The following is a 24,967-nucleotide window of genomic DNA, read 5'->3' as shown; positions in this document are numbered from 1 at the left end:
TCTTTCTTTCTTTCTTTCTTTCCCTTCCTTCCTTCCTTCCTTCCTTCCTTCCTTCCTCTATCTCTCCCCCCTCCCTCCCTCCCTCCCTCCTGTGAAATTTGATCCTTTGTTTCGGCTTATCCCCCCCCCCCCATTCCAATGGCAGGTATTCAAAGCTAAAGCCCCTAAAGACAGAGTAATAATCTGCCATCACCTTAACTGCCACTGACCTCTCCATCATCCTTCCTCAGCTCAGGCCTGAGGCACAACTCTTGTTCAAACACAGAGGACCAACAATACTTCCCAAAGGTGGCTGTACTCACCAAGGAGGAAGTCTGCTCCCTTAGCGGCTGCCGCTTGGTTGATGGTAGGACGGCGCATGCGCTCACAGACCGCGTCCCTGCGCAGCGGCTTGCTGTAGCACGTCGCCTCGCAGAAAAGAACATGGAGAGTGGGAATCAGGCGTCTTTCGCAGAGGAGAGGGCTCCCTCTACCACGCCTTCTGCCTCAAATGACTAGGGGGCCCGCAGAAGTCAGGCTTTCCATCGGGCCCACAGGTCACCCGCTGGCCTGACTCTGCCGTCTTTGAACCACTGACACCTTTCCGCTTGGATACAGCTCCAGCACCTCCACTGCCTGACCCCCTGCGTGGCAGCTGGGGCCACGTGTTCCTTCAAATAAGGTCCTGCCTCTACATCTCTGTCTGGCATCGCACCCGTTGTTCCTTGGAGCCCTAGGCCAGAACATCTTTTGCCTCCATCTTGGCCAGAGATCCCTCAGACAGCCGCCTCAGCCTGCACAGCCGTCAGATTCATCAACTTCCCTTGGAAGAAATGTGGGACCACCTTGTCCGAGGGGTGTTGTTCTTAAACTCCTCTTCCTCCCCCACCCCTCCGGTCTGCAACTGTATTTCCCCACTGCTGCAGTTTTCTCAGCTGGTCGGTGGACTGTCCAGGATCCGTTGCCTCCTGGGGTTGCCGCGTGTTTTCCTCTGAAGTGGCAGTTGCCCGAGTAGTGAGCCCTCTTCGGCTTCACCTTCCCATTGAGCTAAACCAGAGCTGGGCAAAATCCAAATCATTCTGCCTGCCCCCAGAAACAGGATGCTGGGGCTGGGCCAGACCAGGGCTGGGCCGGGGGACCACTTTAAAGGAGCGCTTTCGGGAGCAGAGGTGATTTGTGGTGAACAATAGGAGCGTTCCCTCTGACCTGTTTTCACATGCCCAAAGAAAAGTATGCGGCTAAGCCCACCCCAGTTTTAGGCAACCTCATCCCCCCACCATGTTTTCAACTACAACTCCCCTAATGTGTGACCACTGGCCATGCTGGCTGGGGCTGCTGGGATTTGGGGTTCAGCTGTATCTGGAGGGCCACAGACTCATGAGAAGGTATCTTGGATGGTTTGTTGTAGTTCACCGGCTCCCCTTTTCCTCCATCTTTCTTTTAAAAAACGTTTCAGATAGTAACAACCCCACTGGCGCCTCCCCCCAGCCATGCACCCGGACTCCTTCGGGAACATGATCCCTGGGGCTGCCTCCTTCCTGTTCGGAAATCGGAACCACCATCCTCCCCTGGAAACAGAGAATGGAAAAGACACTGATCCTGTGCCTGCCTGCTCCGAGGTAGGACCGATGGGGTTCAGTGGGGCTTGCGTCCAGGGAAGTGTGCATAGGACTGCAGCTTGAGAAGACATTGTCACCCCTATAGATCTGAGATTTGCATCATCATTCCCTCTAATAGCAGACTCAGAGGGGGAGTGCTGACCACGATGGAACCAAAATGGGGTCACTGAGAAACAAAAGGAAGGTGCCAGCATATGTTGGGGAACCCTGAGGTTTGCAGATGTACAGAATAAATCATTAACCCCCACCCAACAAGACCCAATCCCCCACAAAGTCAGACCAAGAGCCCCATAAGGACTGGGCATGCTCATTAGCTATGGCAGGTTGAGCCTCTGTTAAGGGATGGTGGAGAAACGCTATCCTGGGGGAAGGCATGGCTGGCAGCGCTGGAGCTGGTCACTGGCTCCCCCTTCCTTGACTCTGTGCATTTCATGGTGCAGTGGGGGGGGCGGATTAGAGAGAATTCCCTAAGGCAAGTGGCTCCTTTCAGAGAGGTGGAACTTCAGAGGAATTTAGGAGGCTGTGGAGGGTTTGTAAGGATTGCATGTACTTAAATGAACTTTATGAGGTGAGGTGAGGTGGCTGGGGGCTTTTTCTAGCTTTTTAAAAATGTAAAACCTATTTAAAAACCGCAGATCATGATTAAAGTGGAGGGGGAGAAAGAAGTTTGTGGAGGCTGATTGGATCCCTCGCTGTACTGAAGCTACTAAACTTCTGCAGAGGCCAAAGGTTCCAGTTTGGGGCAGTGAAATCAGATGCTGTGTGAAATACCAGTATTTCACATGGAGCTCTTTCATCCCTTCCTTCTCCCTCTTCAAAATTTCATTGCAAGCAAGCTCCCAACAGTGCGCATGTAAGAGCAGAAAAATGGGAAGAGAGAAACAATAATGAGCAGACTGTGGAAGGAAAGGTGGCAATCTCCCCTCTAGGTGAAAGGCTGGTGCATTGACACTAGAGTCCCTATCGGTCTGCCAAGAGAGCGAGCCCTAAAGCATCTAGTAACAGCAAGGCTACTGTGCTCGGAGGGAAAAAGCAGGCTTTTATTATTTAATCCAGATCCTGAACCGAAGGAGGGTGATTCAGGCCAAATCAGATAGGTCTGAAGCGGATCATATCAGTCCAAATCGCTTCAGATGATACTGAAGCCCAGACAGCCTGTCTGGGAAATGGAACAATTTCTGTCAGATTAGGGAGGGGGAGGAGTTGGGAGGGGGGAACAGAGCCTTGGCAAGTGACATCTAGCTGCCAAGGGCTGAACGTTTAACCCAGCAGTCTCCAATCTCAGTGGGGCGATCGGGAGTGGGGTGCAATCACTCCTCTAGAAGGAAAGGCTTCCCTGTTTGGGCCATTTAATTGAGAAGAAAGGCAAATAAGGGGGGAGGTTTATCAAATTATATGGAGTAGTGAAAGTGGAGCAGTGCAATAAATCAGTTGAGTTCAGTGTGACTTTCCCCCCAGCTAATGTGTATTGCAGCCAAAGAATAGTGGCAGATTCAGGACAGACAAAAGGAAAGTACTATTTGTACTTCAAAGCAACCGACACCGGAGATTAGGGATAGTGACCTCCTAATGGTCACCTTAAACACTTTCTGATTAGGATCCCTAATCCCCTGTGTGGCTTGACAGTTTTAACCTTTTAAGTCTTTGAGAAAAGGAAACTTTACGCAGGGCCAGCACAAAAGCCACTGGTCCTAACTGCCTGAAATTTGGCAGGCTCAGTCACCTGCATGGGGGCTACCAGGTCTGTATTCGCTTGTTTTGGACTACTTGAGTCTGAGAAAATCTGTGGGCTGGATGCTGCTGCTGTACACTTTGTCTTAGAAAAGCCATTGAAGATTCTTCTTCCTTGTCCAAAGATGCCAAAGATTCTTGAGACTCACTACCGTCATTTTCAGGGGAGGAATTGTCTTAAAAAGAAACACGCTTAGATATCTTGTTATACAACCAAGGATGTCCGAACCGGGCCTAAGAGTCTCTAGTTCTATAGTCAAAAACAAGCCAGAAATCATCTTACTTCAGAAAAGTCACCCAAAGGCAAATGGGAGTAAAACTACTTCCTCTCCATTCTTTGGTCAACAGTACGAGGCCCCAAACTCTAATAAATCCACACAGGAAGCCATTATATGTGAACCACTTATGGATTTTATTGTATTTAGTGGTATATAAACATTGCAAATTAAGAATATTTTCAAGTTCGTTGGATTTTCAAGATAGGAGGCAACTATGTGATCCAAATGGTAGATCTCTCTTTATCAAGGGGCAATACAGCAACAAAAATTTTACTACTGTTTCCATCTATGTTTGTAATTCAGGGCTCGTAATTCATGTACTTCATGAATTAAACCCTTTTCAAAGAAGGGGAATTCAATATAGGAGGAGACTTCAATAAAGCCCGAAATGCAAATTTAGACAGGAGGGAATCCAAGCTACTTAAGAATGTCCCCAGGGGTGATTTGGACAAAAATTTCAGATGATTAGAAATTGGTAGACAGAGAGAATTCAGCTGAGGGCAGCAAGACTTTACCTGTTTCTCCCCATGTTTTGGTACATATATGTTCATAGTTTACATTTTGATTTCCTGGGGAATAAGCCAAGCAACCATTATCTGTGAAATAAAAGGAACAACAGTTTCATTTTGGCAGGAAAGAAGTAGTCCCCCTTCACTCTTGAACAGAATCTTGCAGATTGGTGGGGGCTTTTTGCACTCCATGAATTTAAGGAAGTTCTCTCTTGTATGGGCTGTTTCATGTAAAGCAGAACTTTGCTCTGACTGAAACTTTCTCCACAATCCAGATTTACATGGCTTCGCTGCTGGTAAGTCCTTTGATGTTGAGTAAAGGTTCTTAGATGAATGAAGCTCTCTATAAATCTGTGTACAGAATTATTCCAATTGCAGTAAGAGCAGCACGAAGAGCATGAAGATGGAGCAGCAAGACTAATTCAATCACAAGCGCTCCAGTCTGACCCCGTGTGCACCAGCCTTGAGCCAAGGGCGGGATGTAAACGCGGTGCCGCCGAGAACGAGATGCACCACCCGCCGTGCCCGGGGAGTCCCAGAAGCGCCGCTGCCCTCCCTCGAACCCCAGTCCTCGCTTCGCTGGCGCAGGGCCCTCTGCGCGCGCTGCAGGCGAACTCAAGGACTCGCCGCGCTGAACCCGCGCACAGCCCCCGGGGCGGCCGAGGCGCGTTCCCGTGCGCGTAGCCGCCCGTCGCGCCGCCGGCGCCGCCGGATGACTTCGGGCGGCAGCAGCAGTGGCTGCCGTGCTGGAGCCGAGGCGCGAATAGGGGTTGGCGGAGCCCCGCGTACGAAGCCCCCGAGGGATTCTGCTCTCTTAGCTGTTTTACGTTGAAATCCCGCCATCTCCCTCCTAGGGAACCCGAGGCGGCGACGCCTCCTCCTCCCGCTCCGCTCTACGCGCACAGCCCCCGTGAGGCAGGCTGGCGAGGGCCTGTGACAGGCCCAAGTCGCCCAGGGAGCTCCCGCGGCCCGGCGGGGACCAGCCCCGGCGCCCCGCCGCCCCGCCCGCCCTCCTCCGAGGCCCCCTCTCTGCAAAGGCCCTCGCATCTCGCCTCCGGGCCTCCCGGAGGTGGGACTCCGCGGCGACGCTCTCCCGGCGCAGCCCAGGCGCCCCGCGAGCCCGCCGAGGCGCGCTCCCAGGGCGGCGGGCGTGGGGCGGCGGCCCGCGAGCCCTCGCCCGGGGGAGCCGCCCGGGGACTGCGGCGCCCACCAGTCCCGCCTCCCCACCCTCCTCCAGCGGGCGAGGAGCACAGCGCCCCCGCAGCGCCGTGTCCCGCCGGGCGGGCGGCGCTTCCTCGCTCTCGCTCCCCAAACCAGGGCGAACGCGCGCGCAACCGGACAGCTGTTGCCCGCGCGGAAGGCGCGCGAGCCCCCGCAGCGCCTGCGCCCGACGCGTGGAGCCAGGTTGCCCCGTTCCCAGCAATCGCGCTTGGCGCGCACCTTCTCTGGCGCGCGTGTCTGGCATTTCCATGGGTGCGAACGTCATCTAAATTGCTACCGTTCTCGGGGACGTGTAATGCTCACCGCTGCAAATAGCGCCTAACCCAACACGGAGTTAACCGCCAACAGCGTGAAGCCCGTTTCTCCTCCATCCCCCACAGAAGATCAGATGGCCATCACGGAAACAGAAGGTGAGGCCTGAACAAAGCAGGGAGTGTTTTCTATTATTGCTTGAAATAGAAACACCTCTTTGTAGGCGTCAGTGAATTACGGGGGGGGGGGGGGGCATTATCATCACTATCCCGGCTGCAGAAATGCACAAAGGTATGAGTTGCAACTGATGAAACCCAAGTAATACAGTCTCACACCCACAAACTAAAATCTTATATACCGTATATCACGTCTAATATATACATACATACATGAGTTAAGAGAAAGTGGAAGGAGAAAAAAACAGATATATGTAAACAACCCAAGTAATGCAGTCTCACACATTGCAAGATTAAATTCATCTATAACTCCTGAATGTACTAACTTTCTGTTCAGTGTCTGCCTTCAGTAATTAAATTTTACAACCGGTTTACTCAGCAGCATCTGTTTCATATTTCGGCACTGTAGAGAAGCTATCACTATTTTGGCACTGTAATAACATTGAGTCAATAGCTCCTGCTTGCTACGGCTAGGGATGTACGAAAGTCACTTACCTTTCCGCAGATTCTGTTGATGGTGGGGGGGCAGGCGTTCCCTCCCTCCCCCCAGAATCCTCAACGGGAGGGGGGAGGCGATCCGTTCCTCCCCGCCAGAATCCTCCATGGCCGGCTGTGCTCCACGGCAGCTCTGCGGAGCAGCCGGCCAGGCCCAGCCCAGCCCAGCGCCGTCCGCAGCCGGATTTCCAGCTGTGGAAGGCTCTGGGGAAAACAAACCAACCGTGTATGCAAATGGCAGCGGCTACGGCCGCCATTTGCGTTCCTTATTTTTGGCCATCTTAATCTACGTAAATATTTACGTAGACTGTGATGGCGAAAATAAAGGGGAACGCAAATAGCATAGCGGGCGCTATTTGCGTCCGTTTTTGTTTCGCTGTTTTAGCCTTCATAAATATTTACGTAGGCTAAAACGGTGAATCAAAAAGGGACGCAAAGAGCGCCTGCTATGCTATTTGCGTTCCCCTTTATTTTCGCCATCATAGCCTACATATTTACGTAGATTAAGACGGCCAAAAATAAGGAACGCAAATGGCGGCGGCCGTAGCCGCCACCATTTGCGTACGCGGTTTTTGTTTTTTTAACCCAGCCATGATAGGCTACATAAATCTTTACATAGCCTATCACGTTGTTTTTTGTTTTTTTACAAGACAAATGGCGGCGGCAGTGGCAGCCGGTCGGAAGACCAGCCGCCGAAGGCACCACCGCCCCAGGTAAGTCTCATCCCGGGGGGGATCTGCGGGGGGGGGGGTAGGCTGTTCTGCCACAGATTTTGGGGGGGCCGAATGCACTGGCATTCAGCCTCACCAAGATCCGTGACGGAATTCTCTGACATCCCTAGCTGCGGCATTATTGACTCAGCATTCCCTACCTTGATGTTTTTTTATACCGCATAGGTTTCACATGCCTGCTTCTTCCTGACTGCTGGTGGCTATCGATAAAAGGCTGCCATGTGCATCCTGAGAGTCAAAGCTTTATCTGCACAGCTGTGGTGCTTGGCTTCAAAAACAATGCAGGGTTCTTTTCAAACACTGCTTATTTTTACCATTTCTAGCCTGCCCTTTTAGAAGAAGGGCATGTAGGAAACCCAAACCAAAAACTCATTCAGTGTTCCTGCACTTTTAAAATCATGGAGATCATCTTCAAGATGCACAAGTATTTCTTGCCAAGACTCTGCCTGGCTTGGGTGTGACTAACCCATGTAACAGACACAAAAACCTAAGAAATGCTGTCCTGGATTGGACCAAAGGTCTATGTAGTGAAGCCTTCCCCACCATGTTCTTCTTAGCGTCTTAATTTGTGATTACTGCCCCACAGCTGAAGCTCTCTGTTTTAATGTTTTAACTTCTGTCAATTGCTCAAAGTATAACAAGTTGAAAAGCCATTTACATAAAAGCACACAGACAATATACACAAACAACATATAACTAAAAACAACTTTGAACTGTCAGTCATAACTAAGGCACATCCAAGACTGATTGAAACTCATCATGTGCTGCCAAATGCCTGGGAAAAGACATAGGTCTTAACCTGATGCTCAAAAAATCACAGTGTTGGTGCCAGGCAAACCTCATCGGGGAGCTAGTTCCACAGATGGGAGGCCAACACTGAGAAGGCCCTGCCCCTCGTTGCCGCCTTCCGAGATTTCCTTGGAGGAGGCACTCGGAGGACAACCCTGGATGCTCAGTGTAGAGTACGGGTAGGTTCAATTCGGGAGAGGCGTGCAGTCAGGTATTGCTGTCTCTTGCCGATTGTTCTGCTGTATGGGTTCCTTGATGTGTCCTAAGGGTACGGCTATACAATTTCTCCTGTGTTTGGATTCTTCGATGTAAAGTAAGGGAGTCCATCCTACTGAAGCGCTTTCCACACTCCATGCATTCATATGGTTTCTCCCCTGTGTGTGTTCTTTGATGTATCCTAAGCTTACTACTTCTGCTAAAGCTCTTTCTATGCTCCATGCATTCATAGTTTCTCCCCTGTGTGGGTTCTTCGATGTAGAGTAAGACAGTCCATCCTACTGAAGCTCTTTCCACACTCCATGCAGTTATATGGTTTCTCCCCTGTGTGGGTTCTTTGATGCTTACCAAGACAACACCTGTGACTAAAACTCTTTCCACACTCCATGCATTCTTTGATGTATCCAAAGCTTACTGCTTCTGATAAAGCTCTCTCCACACTTCATCCATTTATATGGTTTTTCCCGTGTGTATTTTGTGATGCCTAGTAAGTTTACTGCTCTCACTAAAACTCTTTCCACACTCCATGCATTTATATGGTTTCTCTCCTGTGTGCATTCTTCGATGCCTAGTAAGTTTACTGCTCTCACTAAAACTCTTTCCACACTCCATGCATTTACATGGTTTCTCCCCTGTGTGCACTCTTTGATGCGTACTAAGACTACACCTGTGACTAAAACTCTTTCCACACTCCATGCATTTATATGGCTTCTCCTCTGTGTGCATTCTTTGATGCTTACTAAGGCTACACTTGTGACTAAAACTCTTTCCACACTCCATGCATTTATATGGCTTCTCCTCTGTGTGCATTCTTTGATGCTTACTAAGGCTACACTTGTGACTAAAACTCTTTCCATACTCCATGCATTTATATGGCTTCTCCTCTGTGTGCATTTTTTGATGCTTCCTAAGATTACACTTGCGACTAAAACTGTTTCCACACTCCATGCATTCGTAAGGTTTCTCCCCTGTGTGGGTTCTTCGATGCAAAGTAAGGGAGCCCATCCTACTGAAGCTCTTTCCACACTCCATGCATGTAAATGGTTTCTCCCCTGTGTGCCTTCTTTGATGCATAGTAAGAGTACTACTCTGACAAAAACTCTTTCCACACTCCATGCATTGATATGGTTTCTCCCCTGTGTGGGTTCTCTGATGCATAGTAAGATTACCGCCCTGACTAAAACTTTTTCCACATTCCATGCATTTATATGGTTTCTCCCCTGTGTGGGTTCTTTCATGTTGGCTAAGACCACTGCTAACACTGAACCTCCTTCCACACTCCATGCATTCATAAGGTTTCTCCCCGGTGTGTGTTCTTTGATGTTGGCTAAGACCATTGCTAACACTGTACCTCCTTCCACACTCCATGCATTCATAAGGTTTCTCCCCTGTGTGCCTTCTTTGATGCGTAGTAAGAGTACTACTCTGACAAAAACTCTTTCCACACTCCATGCATTGATATGGTTTCTCCCCTGTGTGGGTTCTCTGATGCATAGTAAGATTACCGCCCTGACTAAAACTTTTTCCACATTCCATGCATTTATATGGTTTCTCCCCTGTGTGGGTTCTTTCATGTTGGCTAAGACCACTGCTAACACTGAACCTCCTTCCACACTCCATGCATTCATAAGGTTTCTCCCCGGTGTGTGTTCTTTGATGTTGGCTAAGACCATTGCTAACACTGTACCTCCTTCCACACTCCATGCATTCATAAGGTTTCTCCCCTGTATGGATTCTTTGATGTATCCTAATTCCGCTGCTTCTACTGAAGCTCTTCCCATGCGCCATACGTGTATATTCTTTCTCCCCTGTATGCGTTCTTTGATGCATCCTAAGGTTACTGCTTCCACTAAAGCTCTTTCCACACTACATACGTCTATGCGGTTTCTCCCCTATTTCGATTCTTCGATGTTTGGTAAGGCTGTTGCTCACAATGAAGTGCTTTTCACACTCTGTGCATCTGTCAGGCTTCTCCCCTGGGTCGGTTCTTTGATGTGTATTAAGGTGCTGAGTTTGATTACAGCACTTTTACATTCTGTACATTTATATGTTTTCTCCGCTATTTGGGTTCTTCAGTGTGAATTTAGGGGGTGACATTTTTGACACAGCATGCATTGATATGGCTTCTTCCCTGTGTGGGTTCTGCAACATTTTTCTAAGTTTAACTGATCTTCAAGTTGGTCCCCCCCACACACTTGACACTTTCTCTTTCTGTTTCCTTTGCGATCTTGTAGGATCAGAGATTCATGGAAATCAGGACTCTGAGGAGCAGGTGCCTTCTTCCTCCCGCTGCTTGATGGATTTCCTTTGCACTACTTTGGTGCTCCTTTATTCATGCAAGTCCCTTGTTCTGCTTCATGCCAGATGGCTTCCAAGGACCCTACAGGTGGCTTCTTATTATTCCCAGTGTCCTGCTCATCACCTGTTTGGGAAAGAAAAAGAACGGTCAGTTGTTACCTGGGTCCTATTTTCTAGACTTTGGAGTACTTTGCGGGGACAAGGCTCTGTAAATAAGAAGAATTCTGTAAATACAGAAACACTTTGGTCAAGAAACTCTGGTCTAGAACTGTGGACCTTAATTTAATTCACTGAGCAGACCTGTTTTTCTGGAGTGTGAAAATTCTCTCTGGACCCTGAAAGATCAGAAACTATCAATGAGTGGGGGTTCGGGGCCGGGGAAAGAAAGAGGCTGGGGCAGCAATAGGAGAGATCATAGGAATGCCGCCCTGGTCTTCTTCCCTCCCCGGGAAGACCCCCTTCTCCCCATCCCCACACTCCTTTTTAATAGCTTGGAGAAGCCACCAGGGGTGTTCTCTCTGAGCCGACTACAAGGGGCAGGGGCGGGAAGTGAAATTTCCTGGCTCTGCGCTCAAAGCCAGGAAAGTGAAAAGTCCTATGTCCCCCAGATGCTGTCTAGGGTTTGCTCTCCATTCTATTCCCATTTAATCACTGCGCTCTTCTATTGCTTATATTTTCCGGTTGCTGGGGGAGACCCGAAGTGGGGACACCTGGGGCAGCAGGAGGCTGAGTTTTCCGTCCTTTTGAGTTGGAGAACTGGACATGGGAAGATGACACTGGGATAACAACGGGGCAAAAGGTATGGGATAAAACATGGACCATACCATCAAAGAAAACTGTATAAACAACTCTCAGGGAGAGTGTGTTGAAACTGTTACATCGACAGTGTATCACAGCAGTACCTCTGGCAGGAATAGCTAATACAGATAATGGGAAATGTTGGCGAAACTGTAATCAGCAAGGTTTACATTTCCAGATGTGGGGGGCACGTCCCGTTGCGTCACGGTTTTCTACATCATATTCTCAGACACGGCAAGTATCACACATCAGACCAGAGATGCTAGGTCAGCACTGGCCCTATTGACAATAGGGGAAGGACAAAATGCAAAGGTGACATCTAAGGACTTGGTTGCGTTCCCGCTGATGGCAGCCCAAAGAGTCACAGCTGAAAGCTGGAAAGAGGCAGAACGTCTAACACTGAAATCTTGGCATACGGAACTATGCAGAGAGCCATGAAAGGAAAACCGACGTACCAAATGAAACTGGCAGAGGCAACGTTTAAACATATGATTTTCATAAAAAATGGCAGGGTGTTATTTCATATACTAATCAGGTACTTACACAGCAGTATTCGTCGAAACCTTCCTCAGGCTTTGGAGAAGAGACTAAGCTTAATTCATTATGGTGAAGATCTATACAGAAAAACTCCAAACAGCTTACAGATAATACCCATATCTTGATCTGTAAGGCAAAGCAAATTATCATCAACTTTATTAGGCCCAACCAAAATGCCTCAAAATTGTATTTCATCAGGCTTGCTGGTATAAAAAGCAAGGCATGAGAAAAGGAAGAGAATCTGGATGTTTAGCCACATGGCATGGCCATGAGGTCTGCAATTTAGGCAGACCCACTCTCAAAATGCAGATTTGCAATCTGAATTAATTAGCCAATGGTCGGTGTTGCAGGTATGGGATTACACCTAGCAATGCATTCGCGGAAGGAGAAGCAACGGCTGATCTCCCCTTCTAAAAGCACAAAGGCCAGCAGTAACTCTGATCTCCCCCTTGCCATGGACTGGATGGTCTTATAGGCCCCTTCCAATCCTACTACTCTATGATTCTATGAAACAGACTGGATCCTAAGGTGCATGAGCGCAGAAAGTGGAGGAACCAGATACGTAATCAAGGATACTTACAAAATTTCCCTGGGGTTGTCTGCACTTCTGAACGTCAACTTCTCGCAATTTCTTTTTATTTTGCTAGGCACAGAGCAAAAGTGCAGAGAAACATAAAAATAATAAGAAAAACTTAAAATGAAACATAAAAAATACATGGTTGGCCAAAATGTAATGTGGGCAAAAGATTATGGTTAATCCTGTTTTTTAATCCCATTTCCCCTTCTAACAAGGCTTTTTTCAGGTCAAGGCGATAAAAAAGGAGACTCCTCCGCTGCTCTGACCCCCAAAAGCAGCACAGCTTCGCCCCAGCCACCTTCTCCCCGGGTGCTGGCTCCGCATCCGGGCAACTGGACGCAGCTCTGGGGCGGACAGCAGAAAGACCCTGCAGTCGGAACAAAGCCGCTTCTGGCGCGCGGGAGCGTTGCAGCTGCGCGGATGATCCGGCGCCCTTCGCTCCTCCCCCCCTCGCCCCAGAGCAAGGCGACCCCCCTGCGCCCCGCCGCCCCACATCCCGGGGCCTGGGTTGTTATAGGGAGCCTGGGAGGCTGCAAGGTCGTGCCAGGGAAGCCCCGCAGATCTCCGGGTCCCGTTCGGCAGCCGGATTGCACGGATCGGCCCAGAGCTCTGGTCCCGCGGGGGGGGTTCCTCCCTCCCTCCCGCTCCTCCACGGCGCCCCCCTCCTGCCCCCCGCCCCCTCACCTCTCCACGCGTCGCCCCCTCCTGCCCAGGGGCTCTGGGCCTCTTCCCTCCCCGGAAGAGGAGCGTGGCGCGACCGCCCTCCCCGCCCACTTTCGAAACCTCCCCGCCTCTCCGGGAAGCAGCGCGCACTTCCCCCCACCCGCGGAGGACCGCGCGGAGGAAGCGCGCCCCGCCGCCCCGCCAGCAGCCCTTCGCCAGCCGCGCTTCTCGCCCCGGAACAGTCCCGCTGTCGGTCCCCGGCAGCCGAGGCCCCTCTCGACGACAACGCTGCAGGCCGCCTTGAGGAGCGGGACGGGCGACGCAACGGCCCCTTGCCAGATCCGCCGAGCTGCTGCTTCGGGTCCAGACACGGTGCAGATGACGTGTGCGTGTCTGACTCCGTATCAGGAGCGCGGAAGAAGGGGGACCCTCAGGCACTGGGATGGGGGTTCAATTTCTTACCTTTCTAAACCCCCCAGTAGGGAAGGCTCTCTGCAGCGCGCCCGAAGATGGAACCCCTTGCAAAGACAGCATCGTGCTTAATATGAACGCCGTTCACACGCGAACGTCTGAACAGACAGCAAAAACACACACAACGGTCGCGGCTGGTTGAAATGGGGAGTGCTGACATCCCTCCGGGCAGGTGGGCAGGAGCCAGGCCTCACAGGCCTTGAACAGGCAGCTCAGGGGTGCTTTGAGAGGGCTCCCAGCAGCAGGATCTCATAGGAAACTCTGGAGTCTTCCTTTTTTCAGCCCCCAGTCGGCTGTTGTGCCACAAACCCCAGTCCAGTTCAGGAGAATCTTAAGGACAGCCTCCTGTTCCCATTGCCGGATTTGTTATCATCGGAACACAGGGAGAACCGTGCTGGGTTTCACCTGTGTGGCTCGTCCCGCATCCAGAGAGATGGCCCCAAACAACTGAAGCACTGGAGTCTTATGAGACCCTGGCAACTGGGATCCAGCAGATTAGCTGCAGCTTATGAGGTCCCAAGGGAGACGCCCTGCACCATCAGAGTACATCCAGCCTACACACAGCTCTTGCCCTGTGCGTCTGTTCCAAGCTGCAAAACGGCGTGCGTTCTCTCTTCCACATTATAGCTGTGCTCTGTGGTTGGCTTCTAAGCTCTGTGCCTCCCTGCTACTGGAATGCTGGTGCCACTTTTCACTGCAGGAAGGGATGTCTAGTAACGGGGAGACGGGGGCAGTCTGAAAAAACATCAGTCTGAAAGGTGGGTGGGCTGCGGGGGCGAAGAGTGACACGTGGACCTGGAGGTGTCATGGGACTGGCAGGGAGGCCTGGAAAAATAGGCTCCCTGGTCCTGTTTACCCTTCCCTTCCAAAGACCTTTCTGAGGTTACCAGGTGGAATTTTTTATTTCCCCCTCCTGCCTCCACCAGACAACCGAAAAACCTTCTGCATCTCTGGGAAACACTGTTTTAGATAGTCTGGAGTTTGGCTTCTAGCGGGGTGAGTAACACAACAAAAAAAGAGATCACACCATTTAAGCAACAACATTTTGAACATTTATTGAAAAAGTACTACTTTTAAGAAAATGGTATTAACTTAAAATAGCATAAGAAGCTTATTATTGTTCTCAACTTCTTATCTTAGTTGTATATCATACACTGAGTTCACAAACATCTCATTTCTCTCCTAATTTTTAACAAAGAAAAAAGAGAGTTGACCATCTCAAAGATCAGAATCCACATACATAGATATCATTTTTCTCTATTTCTTGTACAAATTCTAAAAAAGGTTTCCATTCTGACATAAGTGTAATTATTAATCCTTCTTTAATTATAACAGTAAGTTTTGCCATCTCTGCCAGCTCCATCATTTTCGTGATCCACTCATTCACAGTTGGTATTGTTTCCTTCCACTTTTGTGCATACAATAACCTTGCAGCTGTTACCATATAGAGAGAAAGAGGGTTCCCCCCTTCTCTTTTACGTGTTTGTCCATTAGTCCCAGTAAAAAAGTCTCTGGTTTTAATTCTATAGTAGTCTTTAATATTCTTTGAACTAGAGACTGTATTTGTTTCCAAAATGTTTTAGCTTTTTTACAAGTCCACCATAGATGATAAAACGTTCCATCTTGGTCTTCATATTTCCAGCATTTTCCATAAACACACTTATACATTTTAAACAGTTTACAGGGTGACATATACCATCTATACATCATCTTATAGAAATTCCCTGTAAGATTTGTACATAAGGTAAATGTTAAATCTTTTCCCCACATAGTTTCCCATTCTTCCATTAATATATTATGACCAACATTTTGTGCCCATTTTATCATACACTATTTTACTTGTTGTTCATCCTCTGTCTCGTACCTTAACAATAATTTATACAGTTTAGCAATAACATGTTCATCATTTGTACACAACGCTTATTCAAACTCAGATTCTATTTGTTCCAATCCACCATTTTTCATATCGTTTTTGAACCTTTCCTTAATTTGCTAATATGAAAACCATTGACAGACATGACCTTCTTCCAATAATTTTCCCCTTAATTTAATTTATATTCCCCTTATGACAATACTAATAAATCATTATATCTTAACCATTTATGCATGCTTTCAACTTCTCTTCTATGCATTGTTTCTTGTGAGGATATCCAATGTGGTATTTTTGGATAAAACTTGAATTTATATTTATTCCAAATTCTTAATATAGCCCGTCTATTTGTTGTTGTTGTTCAGTCGTCAAGTCGTGTCCGACTCTTCGTGACCCCATGGACCATAGCACGCCAGGCCTTCCTGTCCTCCGCTCTCTCCCAGAGTGTGCTCAAGTTCATATTCTTTGCATCGGTGATGCTGTCTAGCCATCTCATCCTGTGCCGTCCTCTTCTCCTTTTGCCTTCAATCTTTCCCAGCATCAGGGTCTTTTCCAGGGAGTTTCCTCTTGGCATCAGGTGGCCAAAATATTTGAGCTTCAGCTTCAGGATCTGTCCTTCCAATGAGCAGTCAGGGTTGATTTCCTTTAGGATGGACTGATTTGGCCTCCTTGCAGTCTAGGGGACTTGTAAGAGTCTTCTCCAGCACCACAGTTCGAAAGCATCAATTCTTCGGCGCTCAGCCTTCCTTACAGTCCAGCTCTCACAGCCATACGTTACTACTGGGAAAACCACAGCTTTGATGATACGAATATTTGTCGGCAAGGTGACATCACTGCTTCTTACTATGCTGTCTAGGTTTGCCATAGCTTTCCTCCCAAGGAGCAAGCGTCTTTGAATTTCATGGCTACAGTCACCGTCTGCAGTGATCTTGGAGCCCAAGAAAATAAAATCTGTCACTGCTTCCATTTCTTCCCCTTCTATGTGCCAGGAAGTGATGGGGCCAGATGCCATGATCTTCGTTTTTTTAATATTGAGTTTCAAACCAGCTTTTGCACTCTCCACTTTCACCCTCAGCAAGAGGCTCTTTAGATCTTCTTTGCTTTCTGCCATTAGGGTGGTATCGTCTGCGTATCTGAGGTTGTTGCTAATTCTCCCGGCAATCTTAATTCCGACCTGTGATTCATCCAACCTGGTGTTTCTCATGATGTACTCTGCATATAAGTTAAATAAGCAGAGCAACAATATACAGCCTTGTCATACTCCTTTCCCAATTTTGATGGTTGCCCTTTACTTGCAAGTCATTTATCCTTTTTTCTCAGCTGTTTCCAGGGCTAAAGACAAAGGCTGGAAGCAGTGACCAGCCACTGCTCACCCCCCTCCCTTTTCTACACAGTTGCTCCTTTTTTAAAAGGAGGAAACAAATATTTCCATCGTATGCTGGCATGCCTCATAAGGTGGTGATTTGGGGGTGGGAGGTGAATTGGAGACATAAAATCCAGCTCTAATACTAATTTTGCTGTCTTCACTGCCCTTATCTCCACTCCTAATCTCATTGCCAGCAAAGAAAGATGCTACCCTGACGGAGCGCCTCTCCTGACATGAAGCGACCCGGACACTGCGATAAACATCTGAGGCCTTCCTCCAAGTGCCTCCTCCGAGGTGGTTTCATAAGATGGCAACCAGGGAGGGGGCCTTCTCAGCGGTGGCTCTGATTATGGAATGTTTCCCACTGAGGTCCGCCTGGCATCTTTATGGCACCAGGTTAAGACGGTCCCGTGCCATTTGACAGCATGTGATGGGGCATTTCTGTCAGTTGTTTTTATCAGGTCTGCTAGCTGCCTTCAAGTCTTTTAGCTATTTAAAATTGTTTTTAAATTTTGCATCTTAAAAATTGTATGTTGTTTTCATTACGTTGTATTTGTGGCTTGTAATTTTTGTGAACTGCCCAGAATGCTTTGACTATTTGGCAGTATAGAAATGAAATAAATAATAAATAATAATAACCAAATGGTAGATTTCCTGCATTTTCTTTAACAAATCCAGTTTCAGTCATTTTAATGAAGCAGTGTGAAACGAATGGATATAAAATGAGGACATTTTATGCAAATCTATGTCCTCTTTTTTTTCTTTTTTGGTGATATCTTTTTTGGTGATGTGTAATTGCGCACCCTAGGGGGAGCATATCAAAAAAACGAGTTTCTGAAGCCTTTGTTAAGTTTTTGCCTCCTTTGGTTTAAGCATTGCCAGAAATGTCTATTAACATGAATGGCTTCTAGTCCATGACCATTTCAAAGAAATGTTTACATGTTCCTTGATATCCTTGAACAGCTGAAAGGTCAGCATTCACGTTGCTCTTTCGTCCCCTTTAATGCCCTAACTCAGCAATATGTGCTTCTTTGGAAACATGCATAGGGCTGAGCTGGAGAGGTTGCTCATCTGTTCTCATATTGTGGGGATAGCAGTGGAAGCTCAGAAATGGGGCTGACATCAGGCAGGGCTGGCCCTACCATGAGGCAGAGTGAAGCGGCCGCTTCAGGCAGCAGATGCTAGCAGGCAGCCACCAGGCGTTGAAGGAGGGAGCTGTGTGCTGGGCAGCCTGCCCTCTGCCCCCTGAGTTGGCCTGCTGCCTTCGGGGGCACTGGAGGATGCTGTCCCAGCGCCAGTGTTGAAGAAACGGTCCAGGTGGCTTTTGTACAAGGGGTGGGAGAGGGCGCCCTCTTGTTTTTTGCCTCAGGCAGCAAACTGTCTTGGGCTGGCCCTGATCTCAGGGGTCTGCCACTGCCCCGGGACGCTGCAGAGGCTCTCGTGCCTTGGGAGGCCTCATGGGCCCAGATGCCCTGGCCAGTGGCTGCTAAGGGGTGGCAGCCATAATTGCTTGTGGAGGGCTTTCGGTGGTAGTGGTGGTGCTTCTGCCGCCACTGCCTCTATGTCCCACTCGGAGCGTAGGCAGCACGCGGCACAAAGCAGGCAAGGAAGCAGTGGCTGGAGGGGGCAGCTGCTGCCCCTCTCTTTGCAGAGGCAAAGAGGTAAACAACGAGGACCCCAGTGAGGAAGGGCAAGAATGCGTGGAGGGAGCAGGCAATAATTGGTAAATTCTCCCAATGGAGGGAAGTAAATAGTGGGGAAACACAGGGATTTGTATTAAGACCAATGCTTTTCAACCTGTTCATAAGTGATCTGGAATCAGGAGCGAGCAGAGAAGTGGCCGAGGTTGCCGATGACACCTAATTATTTACGGTGGTTAGAACAAAAAGGGATTGTGAAGAGCTGCAAAAGGATCTCTCCAAACTGGAGAATGGGCGTCTAAACGGCAAATGCGGTTCAAGGTAAGCAAGTGTAAAGTGATGCATGTTGGGGCAAAAAAATCCCAACTTCAAGCATAACCTGATGGGATCTAAGCTAGCACTGACAGACCAAGAAAGAGATCTTGGGGTTGTGGTGGACAGCTCAATAGAAATGTCAACCCAGCATTCGGCTGCTGTAAAAAAGGTAAATTCTGTTAGGCATGATTAGAAAAGGACTTGAGAACAAAACTGCTCATATCATACTGCCCTTATACAAATCTACAGTGCGACCACACTTGGAAAACTCTGTACAGTTCTGGCCACCACCCCTAAAAAAAGATATTGCAGAGCTGGGAAAAGTGCAGAAAAGCGCAACTAAGGGTGCAATCCTTTGCAAGCTTAGACAGAAAAAAAGCCTACAACTCCCAGCATGCTGGGAGTTGTAGGACTTCTTTCTGCCTAACATGCATAGGATTGCACCCTGAAATGATCAAGGGGCTGGAGCATCTCCCCTATGAGCTTGTGGGTTCCTGGTTGACAGCTGGCTGGATACCGTGTGAACAGAATGCTGGACTAGGTGGATCCCTGGTCTAATCCAGCATGGCTATTCTAATGTTCTTATGTTATTTTAAGTTAATACCATTTTCTAAATAGTAATACTTTTTCAGGAAATGTTGTTTGAAATGTTGCTTAAATGGTGTGATCTCCTTTTTTGTTCTGTTACTCACCCCACGCCTAGAAGCCAAACTCCAGACTATCTAGAAGAGTGTTTCCCAGAGACATAGATGGTTTCTCGGCTGTCTGGTGGAGGCAGGCGGGGAAAATAAAAATTCCACCTGGTAAGCTCAGAAAGGTCTTTGGAAGGGAAGGGCAAACAGGACCAGGGAGCCCATTTTTCCTGGCCTCCCTGCCAGTCCCATGACACCCCCAGGTCCATGTGTCACTCTTCGCCCCCGCAGCCCACCCACCTTTCAGACTGTTGTTTTTTAGACTGCCCCTGTCTCCCTTCCTGCAGTGAAAAGTGGCACCAGCATTCCAGTAGCAGGGAGGCACAGAGCTTAGAAGCCAACCACAGCAGCAGTGTGGAGGACAGAATGCGCGCCGTTTTGCAGCTTGGAACACACACACAGGCGCACAGAGCAAGAGCTGCGTGTAGGCTGGATGGACCCGGGTGGTGCAGTGGCCTTGACTGAGGACCCCACTTGCCAGCGTCTCATAAGACTCCAGTGCTCCGGTTGTTTGGGGACATCTCTCTGGATGCGGGAGGAGCCATAGGTGAAACCCAGCACCGTCCACCCTGTGTTCTGACAACAAATCCGGCAACTGGAGCGGGAGACCTGACCTTTGAGGTTCTCCTGAACTGGACTGGGGTTCGTGGCACGACAGCCGACTGGGGCTGAGAAAAGGAAGACTCCAGAGCAGAGTTCCCTATGACATCCTGCTGCTGGGAGCCCTCTCAAAGCACCCGAGCTGCCTGTTCACGGCCTGTGAGCCCAGGCTCCTGCCCGCCTGCCCGGAGGGATATCGGCGCTCCCCATTTCAACCAGCCGCGCCCGTGGTGTGTCTTTCTGCTGCCTGTTCACACGTTCGCATGTGAACGGCGTTGATGCGAAGCACGACGCTGTCCTTGCAAGGGGCTCCATCTTGCGCGCGCTGCAGAGAGCCTTCCCCAGTGGGGGGTATCGGAAGGGAAGGGAAGAGATGCAACCCTCCGCCCGGAGCCTGAGGGCCCCTTCTCCCGTGCCGCTGATACGGACTAGGCCTGCACACGTCATCTCGGGGGATCCGGTCCCGCCCCCAAGGCGGCCTGCAGCGCTGTCCCGGAGAGGGGCCTCGGCTGCGGGGACCGACGGCGAGACTGCTCCGGGCGGGAAGCGCGGCTGGCGAAGGGCTGCTGGCGGGGCGGCGGGGCGCGCTTCCCCGGCTCGGTCCTCCGCGGGTGGGGGAACTGCGCTGCTTCCCGGAGAGGCGGGAGGGCGGTCGCGCCACGCTCCTCCCCCGGGGGGGAAAGCGGCCCAGAGCCCCTGGGCGGGGGCGGGGGGGACGCGTGGAGAGGTGAGGGGCCTTGGGGCGGGGGGCAGGAGGGGGGCGCCGTGGAGGAAAGGGAGGGAGGGAGGGACCCCCCCGCGGGGCCAGAGCTCTGGGCCGATCCTTGCAGTCCAGCTGCCGAACGGGACCCGGAGCTCTGCGGGGCCTCCCTGGCACGACCTTGCAGCCTCCACGCGCCCGGTAGCAACCCGGGCCCGGCATGTGGCGGCGGGGCGCAGGGGGGGAGGAGCGAAGGGCGCCGGATCATCCGCGCAGCTGCAACGCTCCCGCGCGCCAGAAGCGGCTTTGTTCCGACTGCAGGGTCTTTCTGCTGTCCGCCCGAGAGCTGCGTCCAGTTGCCCGGATGCGGAGCCAGCACCCGGGGAGAAGGTGGGTGGGATGAAGCTGTGCTGCTTTGGGGGGTCAGAGCAGCTGAGGAGTCTTTTTTTTATCGCCTTGACCTGAAAAGAGCCTGGTCAGAAGGAGAGTGGGATTAAAAAACAGGGTTGCCCATATTACTTTTTTGCTAACCGTGTATTTTTTTTATGTTTATTTTTATGTTTTTCTTATTTTTATTTTTTATGTTTCTCTGCAGTTTTGCTCTGTGCCTAGCAAAAGAAAAAGAAATTACTAAAAGCTGATATTCAGAAGTGCAAACAACCCCAGGTAAATTTTGTAAGTATCCTTGATCATTTTTATGTTTAATCTTATGTTTTTAATTTTTGTGTTTCTCTGTACTTTTGCTCTGTGCCTTGTTGTTGTTGCTTATTCTGTCAGTCGCTTCCGACTCTTTGTGACTTCATGGACCAGCCCACGCCAGAGCTTCCTGTCAGCCGTCGCCACCCCCAGCTCCCCCAAGGTCGAGTCCGTCACCTCCAGAATATCATCCATCCATCCATCCTGTCCTTGGTCGGCCCCTCTTCCTTTTGCCTTCCACTTTCCCTAGCATCAGTATCTTCTCCAGGGTATCCTGTCTTCTCATTATGTGGCCAGAGTACTTCAGTTTTGCCTTTAATATCCTTCCCTCAAGTGAGCAGTCTGGCTTTATTTCCTGGAGGATGGTTTGATCTTCTTGCAGTCCAAGGCACTCTCAGAATTTTCCTCCAGCACCACAGTTCAAAAGTATCTATCTTCCTTGGCCTTCCTTATGGTCCAGCTCTCGCAGCCATAGGTTACGACGGGGAGTACCATTGCTTTACCTATGCGGACCTGTGTTGTCAGTGTGATGTCTCTGCTCTTCACTATTTTATCAAGATTTGTCATTGCTGTCCTCCCAAGAAGTAAATGTCTTGTGATTCCCTGGCTGCAGTCAGCGTCTGCAGTAATCTTTGCGCCTAGAAAGACAAAGTCTGTCACTGCCTCCATGTTTTCTCCCTCTATTTGCCAGTTATCACTCAAGCTGGTTGCCATAATCTTGGTTTTTTTGAGGTTTAACTGCAACCCAGCTTTTGCACTTTCTTCTTTCACTTTTGTCATAAGGTTCCTCAGCTCCTCCTCGCTTTCGGCCATCAAAGTGGTATCATCTGCATATCTGAGATTGTTAATGTTTCTTCCAGCGATTTTAACTCCAGCCTTGGCTTCATCAAGCCCAGCACGTTGCATGATGTGTTCTGCGTACAGGTTGAATAGGTAGGGGGAGAGTATACAACCCTGCCGTACTCTTTTCCCAATCTAAAACCAGTCCGTTTTTCCGTGGTCTTTTCTTACCGTTGCTACTTGGTCGTTATACAAATTCCTCAGGAGGCAGACAAGATGACTTGGTATCCCCACACCACCAAGAACTTGCCACAATTTGTTATGATCCACACAGTCAAAGGCTGTAGAATAGTCAATAAAACAGAAATAGATGTTTTTCTGAAACTCCCTGGCTTTCTCCATTATCCAGCGGATATTGGCAATTTGGTCTCTAGTTCCTCTGCCTTTTCTAAACCCAGCTTGTACATCTGGCAATTCTCGTTCCATGAATTGCTGGAGTCTACCTTGCAAGATCTTGAGCATTACCTTACTGGCATGTGAAATAAGTGCCACTGTTCGATAGTTTGAACATTCTTTGGTGCTTCCCTTTTTGGTATGGGGATGCAAGTTGATTTTTTCCAGTCTGTTGGCCATTCTTGTGTTTTCCAAATTTGCTGGCATATGGCATGCATCACCTTGACAGCATCATCTTGCAAGATTTTAAACAGGTCACCTGGGATACCGTCATCTCCTGCTGCCTTGTCATTAGCAATGCTTCTTAAGGCCCATTCAACCTCACTCTTCAGGATGTCTGGCTCTAACTCATTGACCACACCATCAAATCTATCCCTGATATTCTTATCCTTCCTATACAGATCTTCCGTATAACCTTGCCACCTTTTCTTGCTCTCTTCTGCTTCTGTTAGGTCCTTGCCGTCTTAGTTTTTGATCATACCCATTTTTGCCTGGAATTTACCTCCGATGTTTCTAATTTTCTAGAAGAGGTCTCTTGTCCTTCCTATTCTATTATCTTCCGCTTCTGCGGAAAAATAATTTAAAAATAATTCCTTATCTCTTCAGGCTAACCGCTGGAATTTTGTGTTTAATTGGGCATATCTCCCCCTATCGCTGTTGCCTTTTGCTTTCCTTCTTTCTTGGGCTGCTTCCAGTGTCTCAGCAGACAGCCATCTTGCCTTCTTGGTTTTCTTTTTCGTTGGGACGTTTTTTGTTGCCGCCTCCAGAACAATGTCGCAAACTGCTGTCCATAGTTCTTCCGGGACCCTATCTATTAAATCTAGTCCCTTAAATCTATTCTTCACCTCCACTGCATATTCATGAGGAATATTAGTGAGCTCATATCTGACTGATCTGTGGGTCTTCCCTATTCTCTTGAGTCTGATTCTAAATTGTGCAATAAGAAGTTCGTGATCTGAACTACAATCAGCTCCAGGTCTTGTTTTTACCGACTGCATAGATGTCTGCCACCTTTGGCTACAAAGGATGTAGTCAATCTGATTTCGGTGTCAACCGTGTGGTGAAGTCCATGTATAAAGTCGTCCCTTAGGTTGTTGGAAGAGAGTGTTTGTTATGCACAGTGAGTTGTCTTGGCAAAATTCTATCAGCCTATGTCCTGCTTCCTTTTGTTCTCCCAGACCATGCTTGCCTGTAATTCCAGGTGTCGTTTGACTACCCACCTTAGCATTCCAGTCTCCTGTAATGATCAAAATAAAAATAAATTGCTAAAAGTTGACATTCAGGAGTGCTGACAACCCCAGGGAAATTTTGTTGGCATCCTTGATTACATATCCAGTTCCTCCACTTTCTGCTCTCTTGTACCTTAGGAACCAGTGTGTTTCATACAATCATAAAGCAGTGGGATTGGAAGGGGCCTATAAGACCATCTAGTCCATGGCAAGGGGGAAATGAGAGTTACTGCTGGCCTTTGTGCTTTCAGAAAGGGAGATCAGCCACTGCTTCTCCTTCCCCGAATGCATTGGTAGGTGTAATCCCATACCTGCAACACCGACCATTGGCTAATTAATTCAGATTGCAAATCTGCATTTTGAGAGTGGGTCTGCCTAAACTGCAGACCTCATGGCCTTGCCGTGTGGCTAAACATCTGGGTTTTGTTCCGTTCCTCATGCCTTGCTTTTTATACCAGCAAGCCTGATGAAATACAATTTTGAGGCATTTTGGTTAGGCCTAATAAAGTTGATGATAATTCGCTTTGCCTTACAGATCAAGATATGGGTGGAATCTGTAGGCTGTTTGGAGTTTTTCTGTATAGATCTTCACCATAATGAATTAAGCATAGTCTCTTCTCCAAAGCCTGAGGAAGGTTTCGACGAATACTGCTGTGTAAGTACCTGATTAGTATATGAAATAACACCCTGCCATTTTTTATGAAAATCATATGTTTAAACGTTGCCTCTGCCCGTTTCATTTGGTACGTCGGTTTTCCTGCCATGGCTCCTTGCCTAGTTCCGTATGCCAAGATTTCAGTGTTAGACATTCTGCCTCTTTCCAGCTTTTAGCTGTGACTCTTTGGGCTGCCATCAGCAGGAACGCAACCACGTCCTTAGATGTCACCCTTGCATTTTGTCCTTCCCCTATTGTCAACAGGGCCAGTGCTGATGTAGCATCTCTGGTCTGATGTGTGATACTTGCCGTGTCTGAGAATATGATGTAGAAAACCGTGACGCAACGGGACGTGCCCCCCACATCTGGATATGTAAACCTTGCTGATTACAGTTTCACCAACATTTCCCATTGTCTGTATTAGCTATTCCTGCCAGACGTACTGCCGTGATACACTGTCGGTGTAACAGTTTCAACACACTCTCCCTGAGAGTTGTTTATACAGTTTTCTTTGATGGTATGGTCCATGTTTTATCCCATACCTTTTGCTCCGTTGTTATCCCAGTGTCATCTTCCCTTTCTCAAATGCAAAAGGACGGAAACCTCAGCCTCCTGTTGCCCCAGGTGTCCC

At 48.9% G+C, this 24,967-nt stretch overlaps 4 protein-coding genes and 1 pseudogene across 17 annotated transcripts in view; 3 read left to right on the top strand and 2 right to left on the bottom strand.

Moving 5' to 3' along the window:
- The window catches only part of LOC146355868 (uncharacterized), an 81,895-nt gene that overhangs the window by 43,715 nt on the left and 13,213 nt on the right, over positions 1-24,967 (top strand). The window lies entirely within an intron of this gene.
- On the top strand, positions 1,386-18,681 carry LOC146355870 (uncharacterized). 5 transcript variants are annotated; one of them, XM_084831085.1, is made up of 4 exons: positions 1,880-5,747; positions 10,231-13,254; positions 13,349-13,512; positions 16,771-18,681. In XM_084831085.1, exons 2-3 carry the CDS (start codon positions 12,627-12,629, stop codon positions 13,480-13,482), a joined length of 762 nt encoding a protein of 253 aa, XP_084687211.1. In that variant the 5' UTR covers positions 1,880-5,747; positions 10,231-12,626; the 3' UTR covers positions 13,483-13,512; positions 16,771-18,681. The 5 variants fall into 5 exon arrangements, 3 of the variants coding, with proteins under 3 accessions (XP_084687210.1, XP_084687211.1, XP_084687209.1); XR_014787218.1 differs by having other exon boundaries at positions 10,231-13,512; XR_014787219.1 differs by having other exon boundaries at positions 10,231-14,336.
- Positions 7,017-10,024, bottom strand: LOC146355871 (uncharacterized; annotated as a pseudogene).
- LOC146355869 (uncharacterized) overlaps positions 14,146-24,967 on the bottom strand; it is an 11,489-nt gene continuing 667 nt past the window's right edge. Inside the window, exons 2-4 of the mRNA XM_084829972.1 lie at positions 24,429-24,650; positions 19,224-20,995; positions 14,146-16,422 (exon numbers count right to left, since the gene is read on the bottom strand). Of these exons, the coding sequence (XP_084686098.1) occupies positions 19,974-20,995; positions 24,429-24,650 (1,244 nt within the window). The 3' untranslated portion in view covers positions 14,146-16,422; positions 19,224-19,973. The remainder of the gene's footprint in view (positions 16,423-19,223; positions 20,996-24,428; positions 24,651-24,967) is intronic.
- LOC146355867 (uncharacterized) overlaps positions 20,313-24,967 on the top strand; it is a 17,868-nt gene continuing 13,213 nt past the window's right edge. For 4 of the 8 annotated variants that reach the window (XM_084830877.1, XM_084830873.1, XM_084830871.1 and 1 more), the window contains exons 1-3: positions 20,313-20,434; positions 21,119-21,198; positions 24,217-24,336. The gene's annotated coding sequence lies outside the window, so the exon portion shown is untranslated. The other 4 variants (XM_084830875.1, XM_084830876.1, XM_084830874.1 and 1 more) reach the window with 4 other exon arrangements.

This window comes from Heloderma suspectum, chromosome 2 (assembly GCF_057233095.1).
Source record: "Heloderma suspectum isolate Gila_16-S chromosome 2, 16-S_ref, whole genome shotgun sequence".
NCBI classification, from domain to species: domain Eukaryota; kingdom Metazoa; phylum Chordata; class Lepidosauria; order Squamata; family Helodermatidae; genus Heloderma; species Heloderma suspectum.
Note: the sequence above shows the minus strand (reverse complement) of the source record. Positions and strands in the feature narration are given on the sequence as shown.

What these genes read in the sequence shown, in the direction of transcription:
- LOC146355870 (XM_084831084.1), top strand. Translation starts at nt 12,627, where the DNA reads ATGATCCGGCGCCCTTCGCTCCTCCCCCCCTCGCCCCAGAGCAAGGCG.